The sequence below is a fragment of the Canis lupus genome, chromosome 22, assembly GCF_048164855.1.
Source record: "Canis lupus baileyi chromosome 22, mCanLup2.hap1, whole genome shotgun sequence".
NCBI lineage: Eukaryota > Metazoa > Chordata > Mammalia > Carnivora > Canidae > Canis > Canis lupus.
This window is the reverse complement of record NC_132859.1, coordinates 15,515,225-15,536,485: the sequence shown is the minus strand read 5'-3', so window position 1 is coordinate 15,536,485 and position 21,261 is coordinate 15,515,225. Positions and strand designations below refer to the sequence as shown.

At 53.5% G+C, this 21,261-nt stretch overlaps 1 protein-coding gene across 5 annotated transcripts in view; it reads left to right on the top strand.

Annotated features, from left to right (window-relative positions):
• The window catches only part of SPSB4 (splA/ryanodine receptor domain and SOCS box containing 4), an 81,380-nt gene that overhangs the window by 29,229 nt on the left and 30,890 nt on the right, over positions 1-21,261 (top strand). For 3 of the 5 annotated variants that reach the window (XM_072792496.1, XM_072792495.1, XM_072792497.1), the window contains exon 3: positions 10,839-10,919. The exons of the other annotated variants lie outside the window; for them this stretch is intronic. In XM_072792496.1, coding sequence (XP_072648597.1) covers positions 10,839-10,919 — 81 coding nt within the window. The remainder of the gene's footprint in view (positions 1-10,838; positions 10,920-21,261) is intronic. 5 annotated transcript variants of the gene reach the window in all.

The following is a 21,261-nucleotide window of genomic DNA, read 5'->3' as shown; positions in this document are numbered from 1 at the left end:
GATTTTGCCCTGTGTTCTGTCCCCTGGTGTTGGGGAGCTCCAGGGCTCTGATAGGCATGTCTGTTGGCTCGGGCGCTTGTCACTTCAGGCTGGGTGAGCCACTCAGGAGGTACACAGCAGGTGCAGGGCTGTTTCCTTTTTGGTTGGCACCGTCAGCTTCCCTCAGCTATTCAAAGTGTTGTGGCAAAATGGAGTATTCCGATGTTTGAGAGTTGAAAAAGCATTCTCAAGCTGAACTAAACTTCATTTACCCGGAATCTGGTGTTGGGTGGCAAAGAGGGAAGAAGGGGTTAGGTCCTGGAAAAAAATGCTAGATTTGGAGCCAGGTAAGCTGGCTCAGCCCCATTTCAGCTTAGCCGCCGGCTATGTGTGACCTTGGGCAAGTCACCTCCCCTCTCTATGCCTTTGTGCCTCCACTGCAGGAAGGAGGGGATCGGACAAGATGACCTCAGAGGATCTCCGTTATTCTGTGCTATCTAATATTCGGAGACTATCTGCACGGCTGATATTTTGGATGACAGACATTTTACACGGCTGTGCTATCCAGTACAGCAGCCACTAGCCACAGCCGGCTTCTTGCATTTGAGTTTAAATTTATTCAAGTTAGGGATCCCTGGGTGGCTCAGCAGTTGAGCGTCTGCCTTCGGCTCAGGACGTTATCCTGGGGTCCCAGGATCGAGTCCCGCATCAGGCTCCTTGTGGGGAGCCTGCTTCTCCCTCTGCTTATGTCTCTGCGCGCCCCCCTCCCTCATGAATAAGTAAATCTTTAAAAAAAATAATAAATTCATTAAAGTGAGATAAAACTTCAGCTTCTCAGTTGCACCGGCCACATTCATGTGCTCCATAGCAACTTGCGGCTGATGGCTACCATGTTGGGCGGGAAGATGCAGAGCGTCTCCATCGTTGCACAAAGCTCTGGAGGCCAGCACTGCTTCAGAGCCCCTGGGGAGGACCAGGGAGCATAACGGAGGGGTGTGGGCCCCTGTTCCCATCACCCTGGAGTCAGTGCCGGGAGAGGAGGGTCGGGTCTCCTGGGGGCCTGGCTTGAGCAGGGTGGGTGTGGGAAGAAGATTTGGCACAGATGCCCTTCCAGGGAGTGTTGGGCACAACCAGGAAACCTTGGAGAATGTCAAAGGTCCTGGGCGGGGAGAGCCAGTGGGGCGGTGACAGGAGGTATGCCTGGAATGCCGAAGAGGAGGGCCTGGGGACCACAGGGGCCAGGAGCCCCATCTGGGGAGGGGCAGCTGCTGCAAGGAAGCCAAAGCCCAGGCCACCCGGGATTCAGGCTGGGTTGGGGTGGGGAGCAGCCTGCCCCTTGCTAGATCTGTGTCCTTGGGCCAGTTCCTGAGCCCACGGGGCCTCCACCTGCTCGTGGGTAAAAGGGGAGACCAAAGAAAAGGTTTTTACTGAATGCACTAAGATCAGGCTCTGGAAGGCCCACCGTAAATGGTACAGCCAAGTCACGCCTGAGACAGTGTCCCAGAGCACTGCTGACTCTTCACGTTGACCTGCAACCATAGCCTGGGCTGAGGGGTGAGTTTAAGGTTCTGGGGCGTCCGCCCTGCCTTTCCAAATGGGCTCTTTGGAGAAGGGGACCAGCACATTCTCCCTGCGTCCCCTCGGCTCCGAACACGCAGGCGCTTGCCCCATGCGGGTGAACAGAAGGGTGCTGGTGGCCACCGTGCAGGGGCCGCGCAGGCTTGGCCGCTCTGCTCCTGACCCAGCAGCCTTCCAGACGCTTCCAGAGTCGTCGGACGCTCTCCTTGTCCCTGACACATAGGCACATCTGGCCAGGCCTGCTGGTCTTTTTCTGACCCCACAGCACCGCTCAGGCTCTGACCCCAGCCCCACGGTGTGTAAACAAATCCAGGGCAGAGGGCAGAGGCCAGAGCTGGGCTTCCCGGCACCTCACAGAGTGCCCTGGGCAGGAAGTAGCCTGGTGTCTAGTTTCCCCATGCGGCCCCCTCCCCATGCAGAAAGCAGCTTCTCATCTGCGAGTCTAGCGGCGAGGTGACGGGCTGGCTGGCTGGTGGAGGGCGGATGGCCCACTACACACCAGCCTTGGGTGGGTTCGTCACTCAGGCTGCCTCTGGCTTTTCCTGAGGTCTGCACCATGGACGTGCAGGACCCAGAGGTGAGCCCGAGCCCGAGCCCAGCCCCCGCCACCTTTCCTGCCACAGACCTGGTGTGCTTCCCGAAGAATGGCAGTGAGGACAAGTCAGAGATAAACCATTTGATAAACATCTCCCTGCCCCAGTGTTCTTAACATATACATACATATATCAATACACACACACACACACACACACACACACACATGCATTCAGTCCTTTCGGCCCCGTGTGGGTCATATTAACGTCCCCATTTCACGGATGAGGAAACTTAAGGCTGTGAGAAGCTGAAAGGTCTCAGGGCCAGAACAGGAGTTGGAGCCTTACCCGTCTAACTCCAAGTTTGAAGGCTCCCTTTCAGGATGTCCCAAAGGCCTCCTTTCTTGCTCCTGGTATCTTTCCTCTGATCACGACGAGCTGTAGCAGGGTTCTTAAACCAGCTACTAGGCCCTATTGCGTCCCTGTTTTCCTTGCTTAGCCTCAGCTTAACGATCAGAACTTCTCTAGATGTGTGTTTAAGGCCAGGTTTTGCAGAGCTGTGTGACCTGGGCCAGCCACAGGACACTCTCAACCCCCTCCGCCCAAGCCTCAGGTGTCTTCACTGGACAGTGGGGACACCTTGTGTATCCAAGGAGCTAGAGGGGTGGCTTCCTCCAGCTAGTTTTCAGGGCCCATGGAAACCGTGCTCTCTGGTTTCTCCGTTGTCCCTGTGCTACCCACCCCTCACACCCCAAATAGAACCCTGGGTGGAACCCCTCTTAGTTCAGGACATGTCCTGCAGAGGACATGGGCCAAGCATGGGCCCCATGTTCTCAGCCTCCTGCCGGGAGGGAGGCTCCAGCTGGCTCTTCCCTGGGGAGAGGGGGTCTTAGGAGTGTCCCTTTCTCTAGGCCAAGCCAAGGAGATGTGTCCTGCGGGTGGCTTCCCTCAGCAGGGCTCAGAACCTCCAGCACAGGAGTGTGGCCTCCAGTCCTCAGACCATCATTTACATCTCACCAGGCATATTTCAGCCCTGCACTTTTTTTTTTTTTTAAAGAGATCTTATTTATTCATGATAGAGAGAGAGAGAGAGAGAGAGAGAGAGGCAGAGACAGGCAGAGGGAGAAGCAGGCTCCATACCGGAAGTCTGACGTGGGACTCGATCCCGGGACTCCAGGATCACACTCTGGGCTGAAGGCAGGCGCTAAACCGCTGAGCCACCCAGGGATCCCCCAGCCCTGCACCTTTGTTTACGCTGTGCCCCCTGCCTGGATGCCAGCCCCACTTCTCCATCTGCCTTTCTCAAGGCTCAGAGAGATGCCAACTTCGTTTTTAAAGTCCTCTTTGTGGGGACACCTGGGTGGCTCAGCGGTGGAGCGTCTGCCTTTGGCTCAGGGCATGATCCCAAGGTCCCGGGATTGAGTCCAGCATTGGGCTCCTTGCAGGGAGCCTGCTTCTGTCTCTGCCTCTCTCTCTGTGTCTCGAATGAATGAATGAATGAATGAATGAATGAATAAAATGAATAAAATCTCTTTTAAAAAATACATAAAGTCCTCTTCGGGGGTCTCGGTCCATAGTCGCAACTCCATTCTGTGCTCCTAGAGCACGTTTGGGTGGATAGAGGGAGTCCACAGGGCTCTGTAACCCAGAAAAGATGAGGGCACCACCACCTTCTTAGAGACTAATCCTCAGATGTCTTTCTCTGTGGCTCCTCCTTGCTGGACTCTGGGCCCTGTGTCCTCTCCCTCCACTAGCTCCAGAACCTTCTGAAGGCTCTTCAGGGCAGAGGGGAAAGGCTCTGAATTGGGCAGAAAGCCCGAGTTTGAATCCTACCTATGCCATTCCAGGCTGTGGGACTCTGCACTTTTGCTTTGTTGTCACCATCTGTAAGATGGCTAACAATGGCTCTGCTGCAGGGTGGCACAGAGAGGCCAGTGAGCCTGCCAACGTGAAAAGCCAAGCACAGCTCCCAAGGCCTGGCGTCGGGGACAGAGCTCGTGTGGATTTGTTTCTTCTCCCTGACAGCAGCAGCATGTCATAGAGTCCCAGGTAGATAGTGGGCACACAGTAAAGACTTCTTGTTTTTTTTCAGTACTTTCTTTTGTAATGTTTCTCCATTAAATGCAACCTGAAGCGCCCCATGGCCCAGAGCAGAAGCACCACGCTTGCTCAGCCTTTGAGGGGGCCTCTGCCTGGCCCTTGCCTCCTCCTCCCCCCACACACCCCTTCCCTGGCCTCTCTGTGCCCTCCCTTCCATGCCGCCCGGGCCACCGCACTGGCCTATAAATCAAACCTGTCCCTGGAGACCTCTGACCCGAACCAGATGGCCATACAACGCCAGCGCAGAGTAAGCTCAGCTTCTAACAATGCTTGACCCCTCCCCTGCCTGACCCAGGGCCCTGGAGCTCCTTTACACAGCTGCCCTGTCAATCACTCCCAATCCGTGATCCAGGCTCTAGCTGAGGGCCGTGACCTCTCAGAGACACTTAGGGACTGTCTTGGAGACATTCCATTAAGCCATATAAAGATCTCTGGAGAGTTCGTGGTGCCTACTTTCTCTACCACAGGCAGTAGCTTGGCCAGAGCTGGTGTGCTCTGTGCCATTGTCTCCCCCTCCTCCAGGAAGCCTTCCCTGGCTACAGCAGCTACTATAGCTTTTTTGCATGGAATGTCTGACCCCTCCAGGCAATCATTCATATATTGTTCATTCATTTGACATTTACCATGCTTCCTCTGCCTGGGCCCGCTGGGAAGCTGGGAAGCTGGGACATTGCCCTTACACCACCAGGAGCACCCAGAGACAGCTTTCGATATAATTACGGGACAGGGGGTTAGGGGCTACAGTTGAGTGTGAGACCCAGAGCACTGTGAGAAACTCAGAAGGTGGATGTGCTGTAACCGTGGAACTCAAGCTGAGTTTTCAACATTTTTTAAAAGATTTTATTTATTCATGAGAGACATGCAGAGAGAGGCAGAGACACACGCAGAGGGAGAAGCAGGCTCCCTGCGAGGAGCCCGATGCAGGCTCTATCCCGGGACCCCGGGATCACACCCTGAGCTGAAGGCAGACGCTCAACCACTGAGCCACCCAGGCATCCCTCAAGCTGAGTTTTGAAGGATGAGTTGGTATTTGCCAAATGAAGAGGTGTGTGTTTCAGAGGAGTAGCACATGGCAGGGACAGGCATGGGGTATGAAGCAGCTTCATAGATTCAGGGGCCGACAATTTGGAGAGCATGCTGGAAGTACACCTGGGGGAGGACCTGGGGGCTGGATGTGTATTAATATGAATCAGGCCTGGTTGTCTGGGACCAAAAAATCCCAATACTGTAGGCTTAAACAAGAATAGGGGTTCACTTCTCTCGTTTAAGAGAAGCCAAGAAGCAGACAGTCCAGTGATGTTGTGAGGCTCTGCGAGGTGATCATGCTCCAGGTTCCTTCTGTCTGCTACCTTACCTTCCCAGCTTGTGACTTCCATTCCCAAAGGTACCTCATGGTCCAGAATGGCTGCCAGAGCTCCAGCTTTTGCACCCACACTTCAGGCAGTAGGACAGAAGAAGAGATGAAGGAGGGCGCACTGTTTCCCTTAAAAAGTTGTTTCAAAATCACCACACCATGCTTCCCCTTATAGCTCAGTGGTCAAAATGTGATCACATACCGTTCTTCGCCTCAAGAAAGATGAGAACTGCAGTTCTTATCAGTAGGTACTGCTTTCTGTAAAGGATCCTGAGGCCCTACCCTGCCTCCGTGGGAAAGAACACTGCTCAGTTAGCAGGGCCTCCCTTTGCTTGGGCATGGAGCCAACAGCATGCATCCCCGTGCTTGTCTTGCTGGTCAAGGCCAGAAGCTCCTCTCCCCCAAAGGGTCCCCAAGGTGTTTGGTGTGGTTCCTGCAAACAGAGCCGGGCACATGATCAGTCCTTCTCCAAAGCCCCAAAGCTCAGCAGAATTCTAGGCGTGGGGTTCCTTGGTGCTCTGGAGTCTGATTTTGTTTCTGATCTACCGCCTCCTTAAGGTACCCGTTGCCCTCCCGCAAGCCTAGAGTCTGCACAGAATGGTCTGTGCAGTTAGAGCACGGACCAGGAGGACAAGAAAGAAACGCGCCGTCCCTAACTCGCTGCAGCCTCATGCCTCCGGGAGAGGTCTTCCAGAATGCAACGATGCCTCCTGCATCCGAGGAAAGTTTTGAGCCATTTCGTTTTCACAGCCGGAAATGCCTTGTCTCCTGGTTTAATTTCACACCTGCTGTGTGTCAGTCCCACCCCCTACCTCGAGGGGTGGTTGGGAGAGTCACATGGGAGACAGGAGGGCAAAGTAGGGAAGAGACGCAGAGGATAGCGGTTAGGAGCACAGGCTCTGGCCTCCGCCTGCCTGGGTTCCAATCTGGCTCCGCGGTGGTCACCATGTGACCTTGCATATTGATTTGACTTTTCTGTGCCTTGGTTTCCTTAGGTGAAATGGGGACGAGAACAGTAGTTCCTACCCTGTAGAGCCATTGTGAGGCTCACACATGTGATAAATGTACGTGAAGGGCTTGGAGCCCAGCACGTGGTGTGCGCGTGTAAGAGGTTATCGCTCGGAAGAGCCCAACTTTGGTATCGGGCAGGCCGGGGCTTTGATTCTGGGTAAATTACTCCTCTTTGCTCTTTCCTCATTTGTAACAAAACAAGGATAGCCTGACCTACCCTGTGGCCCGAGGATTAGTGACATGATAGCTGTACAGCAACACATAGAACAGCAGACAAGTCAGAACTACAGAGAAGATTAGAGGAACCACACCGTGTCCTAGGCTCCATCAACAGCTCCTTTAACCTAAAAACACTTGAGAATTGGGCTGCTATTAACATTACTCCTGGGGCCTAAGGACTTGCCCACGGTCATACACCCGGTGGGAAATGAAGTCAAGGTGTGACTTCTTGGGTGAACTGATCCAGAGTCTATACCGTCCTGTTTGGGAACGTAAAGAGGAGCAGGCACTGATTTTAAGAGGAGAAGAGAGCCTGGGGCTGGGGGTGGAGAGGGCCCGGAGCTTCAGGGACAGCTGCCCCTGAGGTGACACACAGCAGAGGACCAGGGCTCCTGAGCCGTGGTAGTTGGATTGGCACGCAGGACCTTGACCCCAGCTCAGAGGACGAGCTCCCTGGGCCCACCTCAGAGGAGGGCTATCCTTGCAGGCCTCATGTGGCCGGCAGTGCGGACAGCAGTGTGGACAGCAGTGTGGCTGCGGCAGGGTGACAGGCAGGGAAGGTGATGGATGGGGCTAGGCTGAGGCAGGCCTGGACCTCTCAGCTGCATTTAGACTTTAGCTAAACAGGAGGAGCTAGAGAAGCGTGAAGAAAGCCACATTTTTGGAAGCTTCGCGGTACGCGGAGGGGTGGCAGGCACTGCGGACTCTGTGCAGACAAGATTGCAGAGGACAGCGGAGGATGGGGCAGGCCATGTGGGGAGGTAACCCAGGAGGACAGACCCGGCAGGAAGAGAGAAGTCAGGGTGGCCGCAGTCTCTGGGTCCCAACAGTGTCAGGGCCCATGACAGCAGCTTTGTAGGATGGTCTTGTCTGATCCTCAGATGGTCCTGGGAAGTCAGTGGGACATACCCATTTCCCAGATGAGGAAGCAGAGGCTCAGGCGGTGAACTGGGGTGCCTGAGGTTGCAGGGCCAGGGAGCAGCAGAGCCTGGTACCGCGGGCTGGGCCCTGTGCACCCCCTCGCCCAGCAAGGCTGCTGTGGGGACGGGGGAGAGGCGGAGTGGGACAAGTGAGCAGTTGTTACCTGGTCTGTGGGGGGCGTGGGGGTGGGGGGATGCTTCTGTGTTTACCACCTTAAGGAATAGGCTTTTCTTTAGGAAGCAAAAGTTTGGTTGTGCTCAGTGAGCAGGAAAATGGAAGTGACCCTGGAGCAGAGATTTAGAGCCCTGTTGGCCGTTTAGGCGGCATCATGTTTAATAGCTTGGGACCCCAGCAGCAGAGTGGTAAATCCACTCTGCGCCGTGGGGTGGGGAGCCGGGCCTCTGGGGTCTCCCTGCTTTCTGAGTTCCGTCGGGACCCACAACAACTTGCAGCCTGTCTCGGAAGTGGACCCGCAGCTGGCCACCCCGCTCCCCTGGACTGCAGAGGCTGTTAGCAGCAGCCTCAAAGGAAGGCCCTGCCAGCATTACGCGGGGGACACACACAGGGCGCAGAGTTACGCTCCTGTCAGTCCGCAAGCACCAAATACATATGTGTGAATCCACACCAAGAAATAATGCTGGAGGGCTGTCCTCTAAGCAGGTCATCAAAGGTTTCTCGTAGGTGGCAGGCGGAGAGGCGAGTTTCCTGCTTCTATATGCTGAATATACGTTACAAATCAGCATATACACGAGGATATAAAAAGTGTTCCCCATCCATCCCCGTTTTCTGGCAGGTTCTTGGGGTGCCCGTGCCTCATCCCCCTAAGCCCCCTGGGTTTCAGAGCCGCTGTGGTGGGCGTCCCCAGGCCGGTTGTTTTGGCCCTGTGGTGGCATGTGCCTAGGCTCTGTCCTGAGCGGCAGGCAGCCACTCGGCTGGATGCAGCTACAACTTGGGGGTACCCCTCAACTGTTGCAGGGAGAGGGGTCTGTGGATAAAGGCCCCCATCTGTGTCAGTTCATCAACATACCCACACTTGTCTTCCTCCCATCCCTGTTGTGCTCTGCACTCCCTCTCATACTTTCAGAGATCATCTCCCCCTAAAAGCTATCTGCTCCCAAAGCATCATCTCTGGGGAGCCCCCATTAAGCCAAGCCCACTCTGACCAGTGTCTTATAGGGCTCCTCAGACACGTTCTAGGGTATATACAAGCACATCTGCATCCGTATCTAAATACGAATGTGTGCTTTTCACAAAGTGCAAATGAGACCAGACTGTACTTACCATTCCGCTGCTTGCTTCCTTGGTGACTCAGTGCCACACTGCAGTGGGGAATTCAGGCGCGGGTTCGTGCACCTGGCAGCCCTTCCTGGCGGCCTTGATCCTGCTCGCTGTGGGCGCCCACGGCCCCCAAGGATGGGACTGATCCCAGCTGGAGGAGACTGATCCTCAAGGAAGGGGAGTGTGTCACAAATCCCCGTCCTCATCCAGCAGGTCAGTATTCACTGTCCAGACACTGGCTGAGCCTTCTCCACCTCCCCCAGGCCAGCTCTGAGCTGGGCTTTGCAGCTACAAAGACGGGCCGACATGACCCAGCTCATTTGTCGAGCAGAAGCAGAACAGTCCAGTAAGGGCTGCAGGTGCCCATAGACCACAGAAAACAGAGAAGGGGGACACACGGCACAGATGGCAGATAAAGGAGAGCTCTGCAGAGGAAGGGACCTCTGCGGCCTGAAACCTGGGCGTTTGCCAAGTGGGACAGAGCCCGAAGGGGTGAGGCAGGCCAAGGTGTGGAGGCAAGGGGGGAAGGGAGGGAGGACAGGGAGCAGATGTGGTGTTCCTCCTGACTCAGCCTATCATTTTCCTCGGCTGCGATGGATTCTTTTATCGCGACTTTCACAAGCAGGCCTGTGTCTGGCAGCAGCCTTAGGGTCAGGAACAGAGGAGATGATGGACGCGTTTGGACAGAGGCCCTTACTTCGTTCTTTGGGGAATTTGTCAAAAGCCGGTTATCTTTGAAAAACCAATTTTCAGGGATTTCACAGAAATCATTCCAGAATTTGTGAACGTTGACAGCTCTGCCCCTAATCAGCTGGGTAACCTTGGGAAAGTCACTTTAGAGCCTGCTTTGGGATTGTTCTTTTTTGCTTGTTTGAAAGCAGCTGACCAAATCTGAGTGGATCCGTTTGGGGGTGGGGAGATGGGGACATTCATGAATACCTCCACCCCTTGTTTCAGGTCCTGCCTCCTTCTAGACTGCTTATAAATTAAGGGATAAGCAGAAGGATTCTCTCTCTCTCTCTGACCCCTTGCCCCTCAGATTGGAAATACACAGTACGGTCAGCCCAAAACATAAACCCTAACTCTACCACCATGTGACCCTGCGCAAGCCATTTTTTAAAAAATTCACTCATTCTGCACATTAATTGAGCACCTACTAAGTAATAATCACTGGTAGGCACTTGAGATACGAATGGCAGAGGCAAAACAGACAAAAACCTCTGTCTTCATGAAGCTTATATTTTAGTAGATGGAAATAGACAATCAGGCAATAAGTGACTAAAATGTTAGCTAGTGATGAGTACTATGGAGAAAAGTAGAGAAAGGGCTAGAGTGTGTTGGCGGAGGCCTTGTTGAGAAAGAGACATTTGAGGGACGCCTGGGTGGGTCAGCGGTTGAGCGTCTGCCTTCGGCTCGGAGCATGATCCCAGGGTCCAGGATCGAGTCCCGCATTGAGCTCCTTGCAGGGAGCCTGCTTCTCCCTCTGCTTGTGCCTCTGCCTCTCTCTCTTTCTCTCCTGAATAAATAAATACAATATTTTTAAAAAAGAGAGAGAGAGAGAAAGAGAGAGAGACATTTGAGCCAAGGACTTGAAACAGGAGTAGCAGTGAGTCATGTGGGTACATCTGGGAAGGGCCATCCAGGCAGCAGTAACAGCAGGTGCGAAGGCCCTGAGACACATGTGCTGTGCAGGGTATGAAGCCAGAGAGGAGGTAGGCACAGGGATAGACAGATCAGGTATGGCATGTAGCTTTTTCTCTGAGTGAGGTGGGGAGTCACTACAGACTCTTGGGAAGAGGAGTGACATGCTCTGCCTTAGGTATTAGTGGGATCTCTCTAATCTCTCTAACTGTGGTCTTCAACAGATTGCAGCGTGGCCAGGGTAGATGCATGGAGGCCCCTTAGGAGGCCACTTCAATACAAGGGCTGGTGGCCCGGATCAGGAGGTAAATCATATATTTTAAAAATTCCAACAGCATTTGCTGGAGTGGGTGAGAGAAAGACAAGGGGGTCAAGGAGTCAGGGATGACCCCACACACACACACCCCCACCCCAGATTTTGGGGCCGAGCAACTGGAAGAGTGGAGATGCCATTAAGTGAGATGAGGAAGACCGCAGGTTGGGGTGGCCATCAGGAGCCTGACCTTGGGCACCGGGGTGGGGGTGGGGTGGGGTAAGAGGCCCATAGGGCATTCGGGAGGAGGTGCTCCGGAGGCAGGCGCGTAGAGGGTGCAGGGGACAGGCCCAGCATCTATAAAAGATAGATTAGATGGCTTTTATAGCCACAACACAGTGTGAAGTCCCCTGGGGAATGAGCGTAGCAACTGAAGGGAAGAGGTGCCAGGACCAAGCCCTTAGGCACTGTAATGCTTAGAAACCAAGCCTCAGTTTCTCCTCCTGCAAAATGGGAATCGAAACCAGAATCACCTCCTAACAGCTGTTGGCAAGATCATATGAGACGCTGTGTGTATTATGCATATTTTAACCATCTAATGACAAAGGGCATGGGTGAGGGTGCCATAAACACGAACCGTTATTAGGGATAGAAAGAGTTGTTCTCAGTGAGAAAGTGTGGCCTCCACCAGCACGTGGCCTCTTATCAGTGCCGTTTAACTCTTGAATCCAGTCTCTGTTATCTTTGACCATCAGAGGTGTCCTGAGCAATAAGACGGGACATAATTCCCCCCACGTGGTAAGAGACAAATCGGGGGCCCAGGGAGGTTACGGGAGATGTGCAGCTTTTCACCACATCAGCGACAGAGCCGGGGCTTGAGGGGACACCCCGACCCACGCCGCCCCGACTCCTGCTTCTCTCACGTTCCGGCCCCGGCCCGTACAGGCCGCAGAGGGCTCGGTTGGGTGGCACCGGGGCTGCTGGCCCGTGAGCGTGGGGATGGCAGCTTTCCTCGGGACCCGCCACGACGGCTGTGCTCACCACCGACGGTCCCCGGGCCCAGGTTCACGCTGCGTGGCCGGGGACACGGGCTGCAGCCCCAGGGAGGTGGTGACAGCGCAGGGGGACTTCCCTTTGTCAGGCAACTTCCTTTCCCGAGCAGCAGAGCAGCAGCGAGGTAGCGGAGCTCATTCACATACTAGCTCTGCTCAGCAACGCCTGCGTGAGCCCCGGTGCTGCCGTTCTCCGCAGCCAGCGCCTCCCCCCCCCCCCCCGCACAGCCACCGAGCTCTAGAAGGATCCGCCAACCCGCGTGGGACGTTGGCGCAGAGGCCTGGGCCGGCCTGGAGTCAAGCTAAGCTGGGTTCCGATCTCCGCTTCCTTTGCCCCCAGCTGGGGACCTGGTGCAAGCTGTTTTACCTCTTTGAGCTTCTGCACTCTCTCTTCTGTACAGGGGATGGGGGGGGGCACCCTTGGTTCCCAGCGTGATTATGGACTTGAAATAACTCACAGAGTGTGTGGCACGAAACGGCCTCATAAGTCGCAGGTGAGGGGATGGGTGTGACGACGGACGATCAGCATTAACATTACCAGCAAACAAAATGAAAACTCTCAGGGTGAAATCAGCCAAAGCCTTTCTCCCTCACTAGCCACATCTACTGCTCTCCACCTTCGAAGCCTCTGGCTTTGCCCGTGTCCTGCCCATGAGCTGGCCCTCTGGGGGAATGACCGGCTGCGGGAGCTCAGTCTCCTGCACCCAGGGCCCCCCAAGCTTGCTGATGGCAGGGGAGTGGGCCTCCAGGCCTCGGCACCCTAATGCAGGGAGAGCAGGGAGGGAAGCTAAGGAGGGACGCAGCCTGGGCACCGTCTCAAGACAAGGAGGGAGAAGAGGCATTGCCTCCAGCCTCTGGAAGGGACCCCGTCCCGCGTCCAGTGGGTGCTAGATATCCCACAGACTCCTTCATCCCTGCTCCACTGTACAGAGGGGCTGCTCTCCCCATTGTAAGAGGCTCAGAGAGGAAGCAACTTGCCCATGGTCACATAGTCTGATGCTTGGACTCCTGCTCCTTCTCCTCTGCCTCCCTCCCTCTGTCCTCAGAGGAGGGCTGTGGGCCACACCGTGGCTGCAGGGCAGGTGTCAGCACTGGGCCTGGGCAGGGGGCAGTGGTCGGGGCTGAGTCTGACCTGCTTGGAGATGAAAGGTGCCAGGATCCCTACTCCGAGAGGAAGAGGAAGCAGAAGGCGGGGCAGCCCTGGTGACGTGGGAGCATTGGCAGAGGTCATGCAGGGAGCAGCAGCGTTGTTTTTCTCATGATAGAGTCGGCAGGGAGAAATCAAGGCTTCTTGGAACTTAAACCTAACAATGCCAGCTGGCCATAATGACAACAGTAATAAAATACGTAGTAATGCCGTATATTGCGGTGGGCACTTTTCATATTGTCAGTCTTCCCAGCAGATCTGCCCCGTAGACGTTACTTCCTCTTCTATTTTGTAGATGAGGTCACTGGGGCTCAGAGAGGTCACTAAATTTGCCCAAGGTCACTCAGCTAACAAGTGGCAGAGCCAGCATCCAAACCCGGTCTGTCTCATTTCAAAACCATGCTCGTTCTGTTGTACTAACTGAGCATAATTTAATTCATCAGAATGTTTGATCTTAAGTGACAAAGAGGAGGCCCAGAGAGGTTAAGCTGGGCATGAGGCCCACAGTGGATTAGTCACAGCTGGGGAAGCTTCCGGACCTCCAGAGCCACCTTACCACCATGCACTGTTGGAGGAGGGCTGTGTGCCAGCCGCCAGGGCCTGGCTGGTCTCCCCTCTTCCCTCCTTCCACATGCATATTTATCACACACACTTATATATATTTTTATGAGCAGCTCAACCTCTGCAAGAGACGCAAACTGGAAGCCGATTGTCTTCCTTACCAACTGGGTATGGAGAGCCATCTGCCCATTCCCTGAACTCCCGCCAAACGGCCTCCCCCTCTGACACCACATAAACATTCTATATGACCTTGGGCAAGTCATTGCCACGTTCTGGGCCTCAGTTTCCTTTTCTAGGAAATAGGTGCCAGTGGCATCTCCCTCTGGGATGGCAGGGTGCTTTATAGTGGGGTGGTGTCTATAAAAAAAGTCAGCCAGGTGCCTGGTTTACATTTAACAGTCAACATTTAACAAATGCCACCCAGGCCTGGCCTGGTTCTCTTTGGCGCCCGGTAGCTGGCTTTGCTTATTCTGTGTCTAGAACAATATTTGCAGCAGTCTTGCTGCCTGGGGCCAGTTGGGGTACAGTGGTCCCGCTCTGTAGCCAAGGAAGCTCGTGTCCATCCTCCTCTTCCTCCAGTGGCTCCTCTAGCAGCCCCTGTTCCTCTGCCTCGGCTCCCTCTGCCCGACCAGGCATTGTCCACCCCCACTCCCTCCTCCACAGCATGGCCTGCACGGTAGGTGCTTGGGAACTTGGTGAGTGCTCGACTTCATGCGGGCTCTATGCAGATCTGTGCTGACTACCACAGGGCATCCCAAGGAGCCACTGAGCCAGCCTCACCCTTGGGGTGGCTCCCTGCCTGCACACCCACCTCGTGGGGGCAGCTAAGCTGAGCAGCTAGCCACTCCTTCCACAAAATTCTGTGCCCTGAAAAGAGAAGGCCTCTCGGAGGAGGCAATTTTTTTTTAAGATTTTTAAAAATTTATTAATGAGAGATAGAGAGAGGCAGGCTCCATGCAGGGAGCGCGACATAGGACTCAATCCCGGGTCTCCAGGATCACGCCCTGGGCTGAAGGCGGGCGCCAAACCACTGACCCACCCAGGCGTCCCAAGAGGAGGCAATTTTTGAGTTGACCTGAAGAGAACACAGGTTAGATCTTTTGCTTCTTCTTGGCCTTTTTCTTTTTCCTTTCCTTTCTTTTCCTTTTCCTTTTCCTTTTCCTTTTCTTTTCTTTTCTTTTTTCTTTCCTTTCCTTTCCTTTCCTTTCCTTTCCTCTCCTCTCCTCTCCTCTCCTCTCCTCTCCTCTCCTCTCCTCTCCTCTCCTCTCCTCTCCTCTCCTCTCCTCTCCTCTCCTCTTCCCTTTTCCTTTTCCTTTTCCTTTTTTCCTTTTCCTTTCCTTTTCCTTTTCCTTTTCCTTTTTCTTTTCCTTTATCTTTTTCTTTTTCTTTTTCTTTTTTAGCTGATCCCAAAAGTCCTGTAACAAAAGGCTTTCAAGTGGAAACCCCTTTACTGTGCCCTGAGGAGGAAGCTGTCACGGGCTAGGACCGAGGCTCTAGTGGAGGACCTGTCATCCCTCCCGGGGCCTGAGCTGACTGGCCGGTGCCCTCCGCGCCCCCTGGCCTGGCCTCAGTGTCCCCACCGGCGCTGAGGGCGTCGCCCGCTGTGGGAGCTGGCTGTGCCACCCCATTGCTCCGGGGAGCAGCCCTCCGTCACGGTGTGGAGCTGCTGTACCGCCTCCTGTCCTCGGGATCGCCCTGGGTGCGCCTTCTGGAAGGCCGCCTGCGTTGCGCCCCGTCCCGCTGCAAGCCGCTGAAGAACACCTCCTGCCTCAGTGTCCCTGCCGTCCTGCCCGGGCTTCCCTTGTCCCCCACGCTACCCGTTTTCTCTGTGGCTGCACTTTCCACCTCAGAGAACAAGAGGGGTGCAAGGTGGGCACTCAGAAGTGCCTCAGGGGCACCAAGGAAGCACTTGATGAGGAAAGGCCTGAGCAATGCAGCCGCGGACCCTGCTCGCGTCCGGGTGAGGACGAGGGGGCGCGGGGTGAGGGGGCAGCCTGCGGAGTCCCGGGGACCGTTGCCGCGGGCCGGGCTGCCGAGGGCATGTTCAGGAAGGGATTTCCGGGCTACTCGGAGGCGGAAAATTTGAGACTGTAAGCGCCTCAACAGCTGTGTGCTCTGTGCTGTCTGGGCCGCTGCCTGGAGCGCGGCTACGGGATGAATACAAGTGCGTGATGGAAGAGGCTGTCCTGGGGCTCAGAACAGGCTTATTCATCCCTCGCTCCCCCACCTGCTCCCTGCCCGGCTCCCCTGAGACTTCTCTGGGACTTGATGTTGTCAAAACTCATATACATCCCAGTGTCATCTGGCCCTGTTGTCGGCAAGGCCCCAGACATCAGGGGGAAAGAGGGAATTCTCGCTTTTTTCCCTAAGTGAGGGAATCGATGGGGGAGGGGAGCCCGGATCCGCCCAAACCTTCCTGGGAAGCAGCTGGGGCCTGGAACGCACACACGGACGGACGGACGGACGGACGGCTAGGGATCCCTGGTGTCCCATCCCCCAGGGCATTTGAGGTCATCCGCTTCAGTGCCTTCTGCTTTGGAGGCTGGGCCGGGGGCTAACCAGGTGGAGCTGGCGCTGTGGGTGGAGGGACTCTCCCAAGATGATGGAGATCTTGGGTCCAAACTGTGGACACCCGCGAGACCCCTGTGACAGAGCCTGGGCTCGGAGTCTGGGCCTGGATTTGGAAAAACCATAAGAAGAGCATAGAAGGAGTAGGAAATTACACCTGACACAGAAGTGACAGCACCACGTATGCTTCCCTCTGGAAGAGGAGCCAAATCTGGGAGGTGATGACGACCTAGGGCTATAGGTAAATGAGCCAAATAGGTTCATAAGACAGCAAATGAGGTAGATGCAAAGAGCAAAGGAGGTAGATGGTCTGGTAGATAGTCAGGGCTCTCCAACACGGGGTATAGTGGAACCTCACCTCCTTTCATCTGGACCACATACTTCTTTTGATGTAGCCTCTGTTAGTCTCAGCTAACTAAGCAGCCAGCTCACATTGTCTAGTCTCAAGAAGTGTATGACTCTTATTTCACAGAATATACTGTCAGGCCGGTTCTCCTTGTCCTGCCAGCTGGATTTATCTCCAAGGCTTAAAAACAGGACTTTATAGGAAACCCTGACGGGACCCATCTTACTGCACTATGCCAAATTTCCTAGAGTGTGCAGATCATTTGGGTTTCTTTTTTTTTTTTTTTTTTTAAGATTTTATTTATTTATTCATGATAGACATAGAGAGTGAGACAGAGGGAGAAGCAGGCTCCATGCCGGGAACCTGACTCGGGACTCGATCCCGGGACTCCAGGACCATGCCCTGGGCCAAAGGCAGGCACTAAACCACTGAGCCACCCAGGGATCCCCTCATTTGGGTTTCTAATTCCAAACTGGGTGTCATCTATCATTTCTGGCTTATGCTTCTTACGTATTTGGAAACATCATAGCAGACACGTTAAAACATACAACCTCCTTAGTTTGACGTAATGAAGGTGTGACGGTGAGTTGAGTTGTGCTGTACTACACTTGGCTTCCTGACATAATGCCCTTTTTCTAGGGCAGATATTTAAAACATAAATGTATTAACTTTAATTTTGCTGCCTTCTTTCAAGTAAGTTTACCAGCAAACCAGCCAATAAATTTACCCCAACCTCCAGCGCATTTTAAGGATCCAGGAAGATTTATAATGCAGAGCCGTGTGCCTGGAGCGCTGCGTGGCTGCAACAGGCCTGTCATTTGCGCCCGCTCTTTCCAGGTCAGCCACATCAGCATCCTGCCTGAACTTCCTGTCTCTGGGCTCCCTGTCCTCAACCGCGTGCGTGCCTTTTATACGTGCCTTCCAGACTCATCATCCTGAAATACCATTCTTTTTTGTTCCATTCTTTCTTGACAGTCTGGGTTGGAGCTGGAAGCAGGCCAGGCCCGCCTGGGCCTTTCCATCACTAGCTCCCAGCCCCGGAGTGACCTAAGGTCCCCGTGCCCTAATGCAGGCCATCCCTGACATCAGGCCAGGGCCTCCATCGGCCGTTGGGCCCACCACACTGCCTGCTCCAGGCCCCCGGCCTCTCCCAGCCTGGGAATGGGAAGATCTTCAATAATACCATCCTGGGCCCCCAACAGAGGCTTTCCAACAGTAGACACTGTTTCCGAGGCTGCTCATGTTTCTCTCCAAAGACTTACATCTCCTATAGTCTCAATCTTTTCATGGGATTATCCCCTAAGGCCTCCGCTTTGACTTTCTGCTGGTCTCCCAAAGGAGAGAGAGAGACTGGTCTCCTCGTTGTTAAAGGCAGAGGGACGGGTTCAGGGACGTGCAGGTAGCCATCCCCGGGACGGAGGACTGGATGGTGCTAGGACGTGGCTGGTGCAGCAGGTCGGAGGGCTGGTGAGCCTCAGACTGGGTGGCAATGTGGTCATATCCGGAAGATAAATTCAATAACTTCAAATAATTAATATAATCCAATCTTTAATTGTATTTTTTTTAACATTTATTTATTTGAGAGATCGAGAGAGAGAGAGAGAGACAAAGTGCCTACAAGCAGGTGGGGGGGGGGAGAGGGAGAGAATCTCAGACAGACTCTCCTCCGCTGAGTGCAGAGCCTGACATGGGGCTTGATCCCAGGACCCTGAGAGCATGACCTGAGCGGAAATCAAGAGCCAGAGGCTTAACTGACTGAGCCACCCAGGTACCCCTAACCATTAAAATTATTTTAAAATAAAAAAGAATAAATTACTAGTAATAATAGCGGCCCATCAGTGTGTCCCCATGGCATTTGAGCCCCCTTACTCTGAGTTCCCATTACTGTGAGTTCTCCCCATACTCGCATGAACCGGTAGGCTTGGAGGAGGTACTGCAGGCGTCTGGGCCACACAGGCTGGGACGACAGCCCGGTCCATCTGTGTGTCAGATCCCTGTCCTCGTTTCCCCAGGCAACCACCTTCTCACCCCGCAGCAGGGATTCACCGATTGCTGGAGAAGTGCAGCATTTCACTGTCACGCTGCCTAGGCCTTGCGCAGTGCCGAATGGTTTTCATTACTGCGGTGCAAGGATTAAAAATCTGTTTTAGGGACACCTGGGCAGCTCAGTGGTTGAGCATCAGCCTTCAGCGCAGGTCGTGATCCCAGGGTCCTGGAATCTAGTCCTGCATCGGGATCCCCGCAGGGAGCCTGCTTCTCCCTCTGCCTATGTCTCTGCCTCTCTCTCAGTGTCTCTTATGAACGAATAAAATATTTTTTTAAATCTGTTTTAATAGCCCCAAGGACAGCTCCTGCCACATTATTTTTTATTTTAGTATTTTTCTGTTTCTTCTTTTGTGTTTACTTTTCCAGATAAACTTTAGTTAATCATTCTGGCAAGTTCCCCCCAAATCCCATTGGTGCTTTAATTGAGATCATACAACACTTTCGGGTTATTTTAGGGGACAGCTGACATCTTTGAGTTATCGAGGACTGCGGCCCAAACATAAAATAGGTCTCTCCATTTATTTCCAGTTTCTGTTATGTCCTTTCTTGTGATTCACGTTTTTTCTCTCACAAGCCTCACACATTTCCTGATGTGTTTATCCTCAAGTATTTTATCTTTTTTGTTGTTATCATGAAAGGAATCCTACCTTCCATTGTATTTCCCAACTTGTTATATGTCTACAGGGAAGCTGTTGATTTGTTGATGACCAGTAATTTTCTGCCTCACTGAATTCTTATTTCTCTCCAAGGTCCTCTTTTGGTTCTCCTGGGTGTTATAGGTATACAAGCAAACCATCTGCAGAAAATGACAACTTTGCCTTCTTCCTTTTATCTAATTGTTTGATTAGATAAATCACTGCACTCCATCCTAGTACTCCAGAACAGTGATAAGTGGTGGTGGTGGTGGTGGGATGGTATAATTTTTAATAACTAAATGGTTCGTGACCAAGTAATTATATCATAATTTAATTAACTGCTCACTATTATATACATTTAGGTTATTTCCAACTTTTCCCTCTTATAAGTAACAATGCAGTCGAATGCTTTTGCACCTGCTGGTCTTTTTATTTATATCAGCATGATAGATCGGTAGGAGTAAAAATAATAGGTCAAGGAGTATGAACTGTTTCTGAAATTGCTGATACTCAGTGCCAAACTGATTTTCCAGAAAGGGTTTCTCTAATTAATTAAACATGTATATGTGAAAGGTTCAAATAGTGGCTGGTGCCTTGCAGAATCTCAGGATTGGGGCACCATTTCCTCAGAGAGGATGTATTATTAAGTGAGCTTGGTGGTCAGTCTTGTCGGGAGAGTGTTTTCTAGTCAACTCAGACCTGGTTCAGAACAAGAGATTGTGGCATCATAAGGGGCTAGTGCTGAGGCCAAGTCTTGGGGTCCCCTGAGCTGCAGTCCAGCAGAGCCTGTGTTTACCTTCTTCTGAGAATCCCCTCTGCTGGGGACTGTGGTAAACTACGCTACCATTGGGCATGTGTCCAGGATTGTCCTGACTGGTCTTGCCCAGGCCCGAGAAGCCACTCGTCTGTGGCAGGGGTCTTGGGTGGCTCTCTCCCTCTGTGCTGTCTCACTCTTCCTCTCCTGGCTCTGCAGAGGGGCCAGCTGCTGGGCTGGTCTTGTTCTTCCCTCGTAGCCCTCGTCTTTCCTTGCATAAAGGAAACAGGGTGGTATGGGCTTAATTGTGTTCCCCTAATATTCTCATGTTGAAGTCCTAACCCCCAGAATCTCAGAACATGACCTTATTTGGAAATGAGATACAGTAAGATGTGGTAAGATGACATCACTAGTGTGGGTTCTAATCTAATATGACGGAGATCCTTATAAAAAGGGAAATAGAGACACAGACACTGAGGGAAGGTCACATGAACAGGAAGGCAGAGATTGGGGCGCATATCTCCAACCCGAGAACCACCAAAGACTGCCAGCAAACCACCAGAAGCTAGGGGAGAGGCCTAGAACAGATGTGAGGCCCTCACAGCCCCTGAAGGAACCCACCCTGGTGACATTCTGATCTTGGACTCGTGGCCTCCAGAACTGTGAGACCATAAATTTCTGTTGCTTAAGCCCCTCTAGTCTGTGGCACTGTATTAGGGCAGACAGAGCAGTCGAACTCATAGGGCAAAGGCTCCTCTGCTCAACCAACGTGAAGCAAAGGCCTCTGTGCTCAGAAAGATGGGTCAAGATGGCTTCCACAGGTGAGGCCAAGGGTGAAGAGGGGCATGGGAGGAGCACAGCCTGTAGAGTGAGCATTCGGGATCCCAGGACTTAGCAGCCCTGGTGTGGGCCTAGAGCCTAGAAAGAGAGACGAGGATGGCCTGGGTGCCCAGGGAGCTAACCACATGGCGGCTCCCTGGGGAATGTTTGTTGCACAAACCCAACAGAGTCCTTGGTCAGAGGCCTCCGCTCTCCAGGCCCAAGCCCTGTAGCTATCCCACTAGTGTTGGATGACCACACAGCGGATGTCACTGCAAGGAGGCAGAGGACTGGCTTCTCGTGAAGCCTACAACTCTGCAGGTGTAGACAGACAGGTGGAGGTTGTCACGGGTGAATGATATGGTCCCTAAAACCTGCTATCCAGACCTTCCAAGGCTGGCAGTAGAGGGGGGCCCTGTGGAGAAGGGTGGGGGACCTCAGAGCATAGCTGCTTGGGGACTGCCAC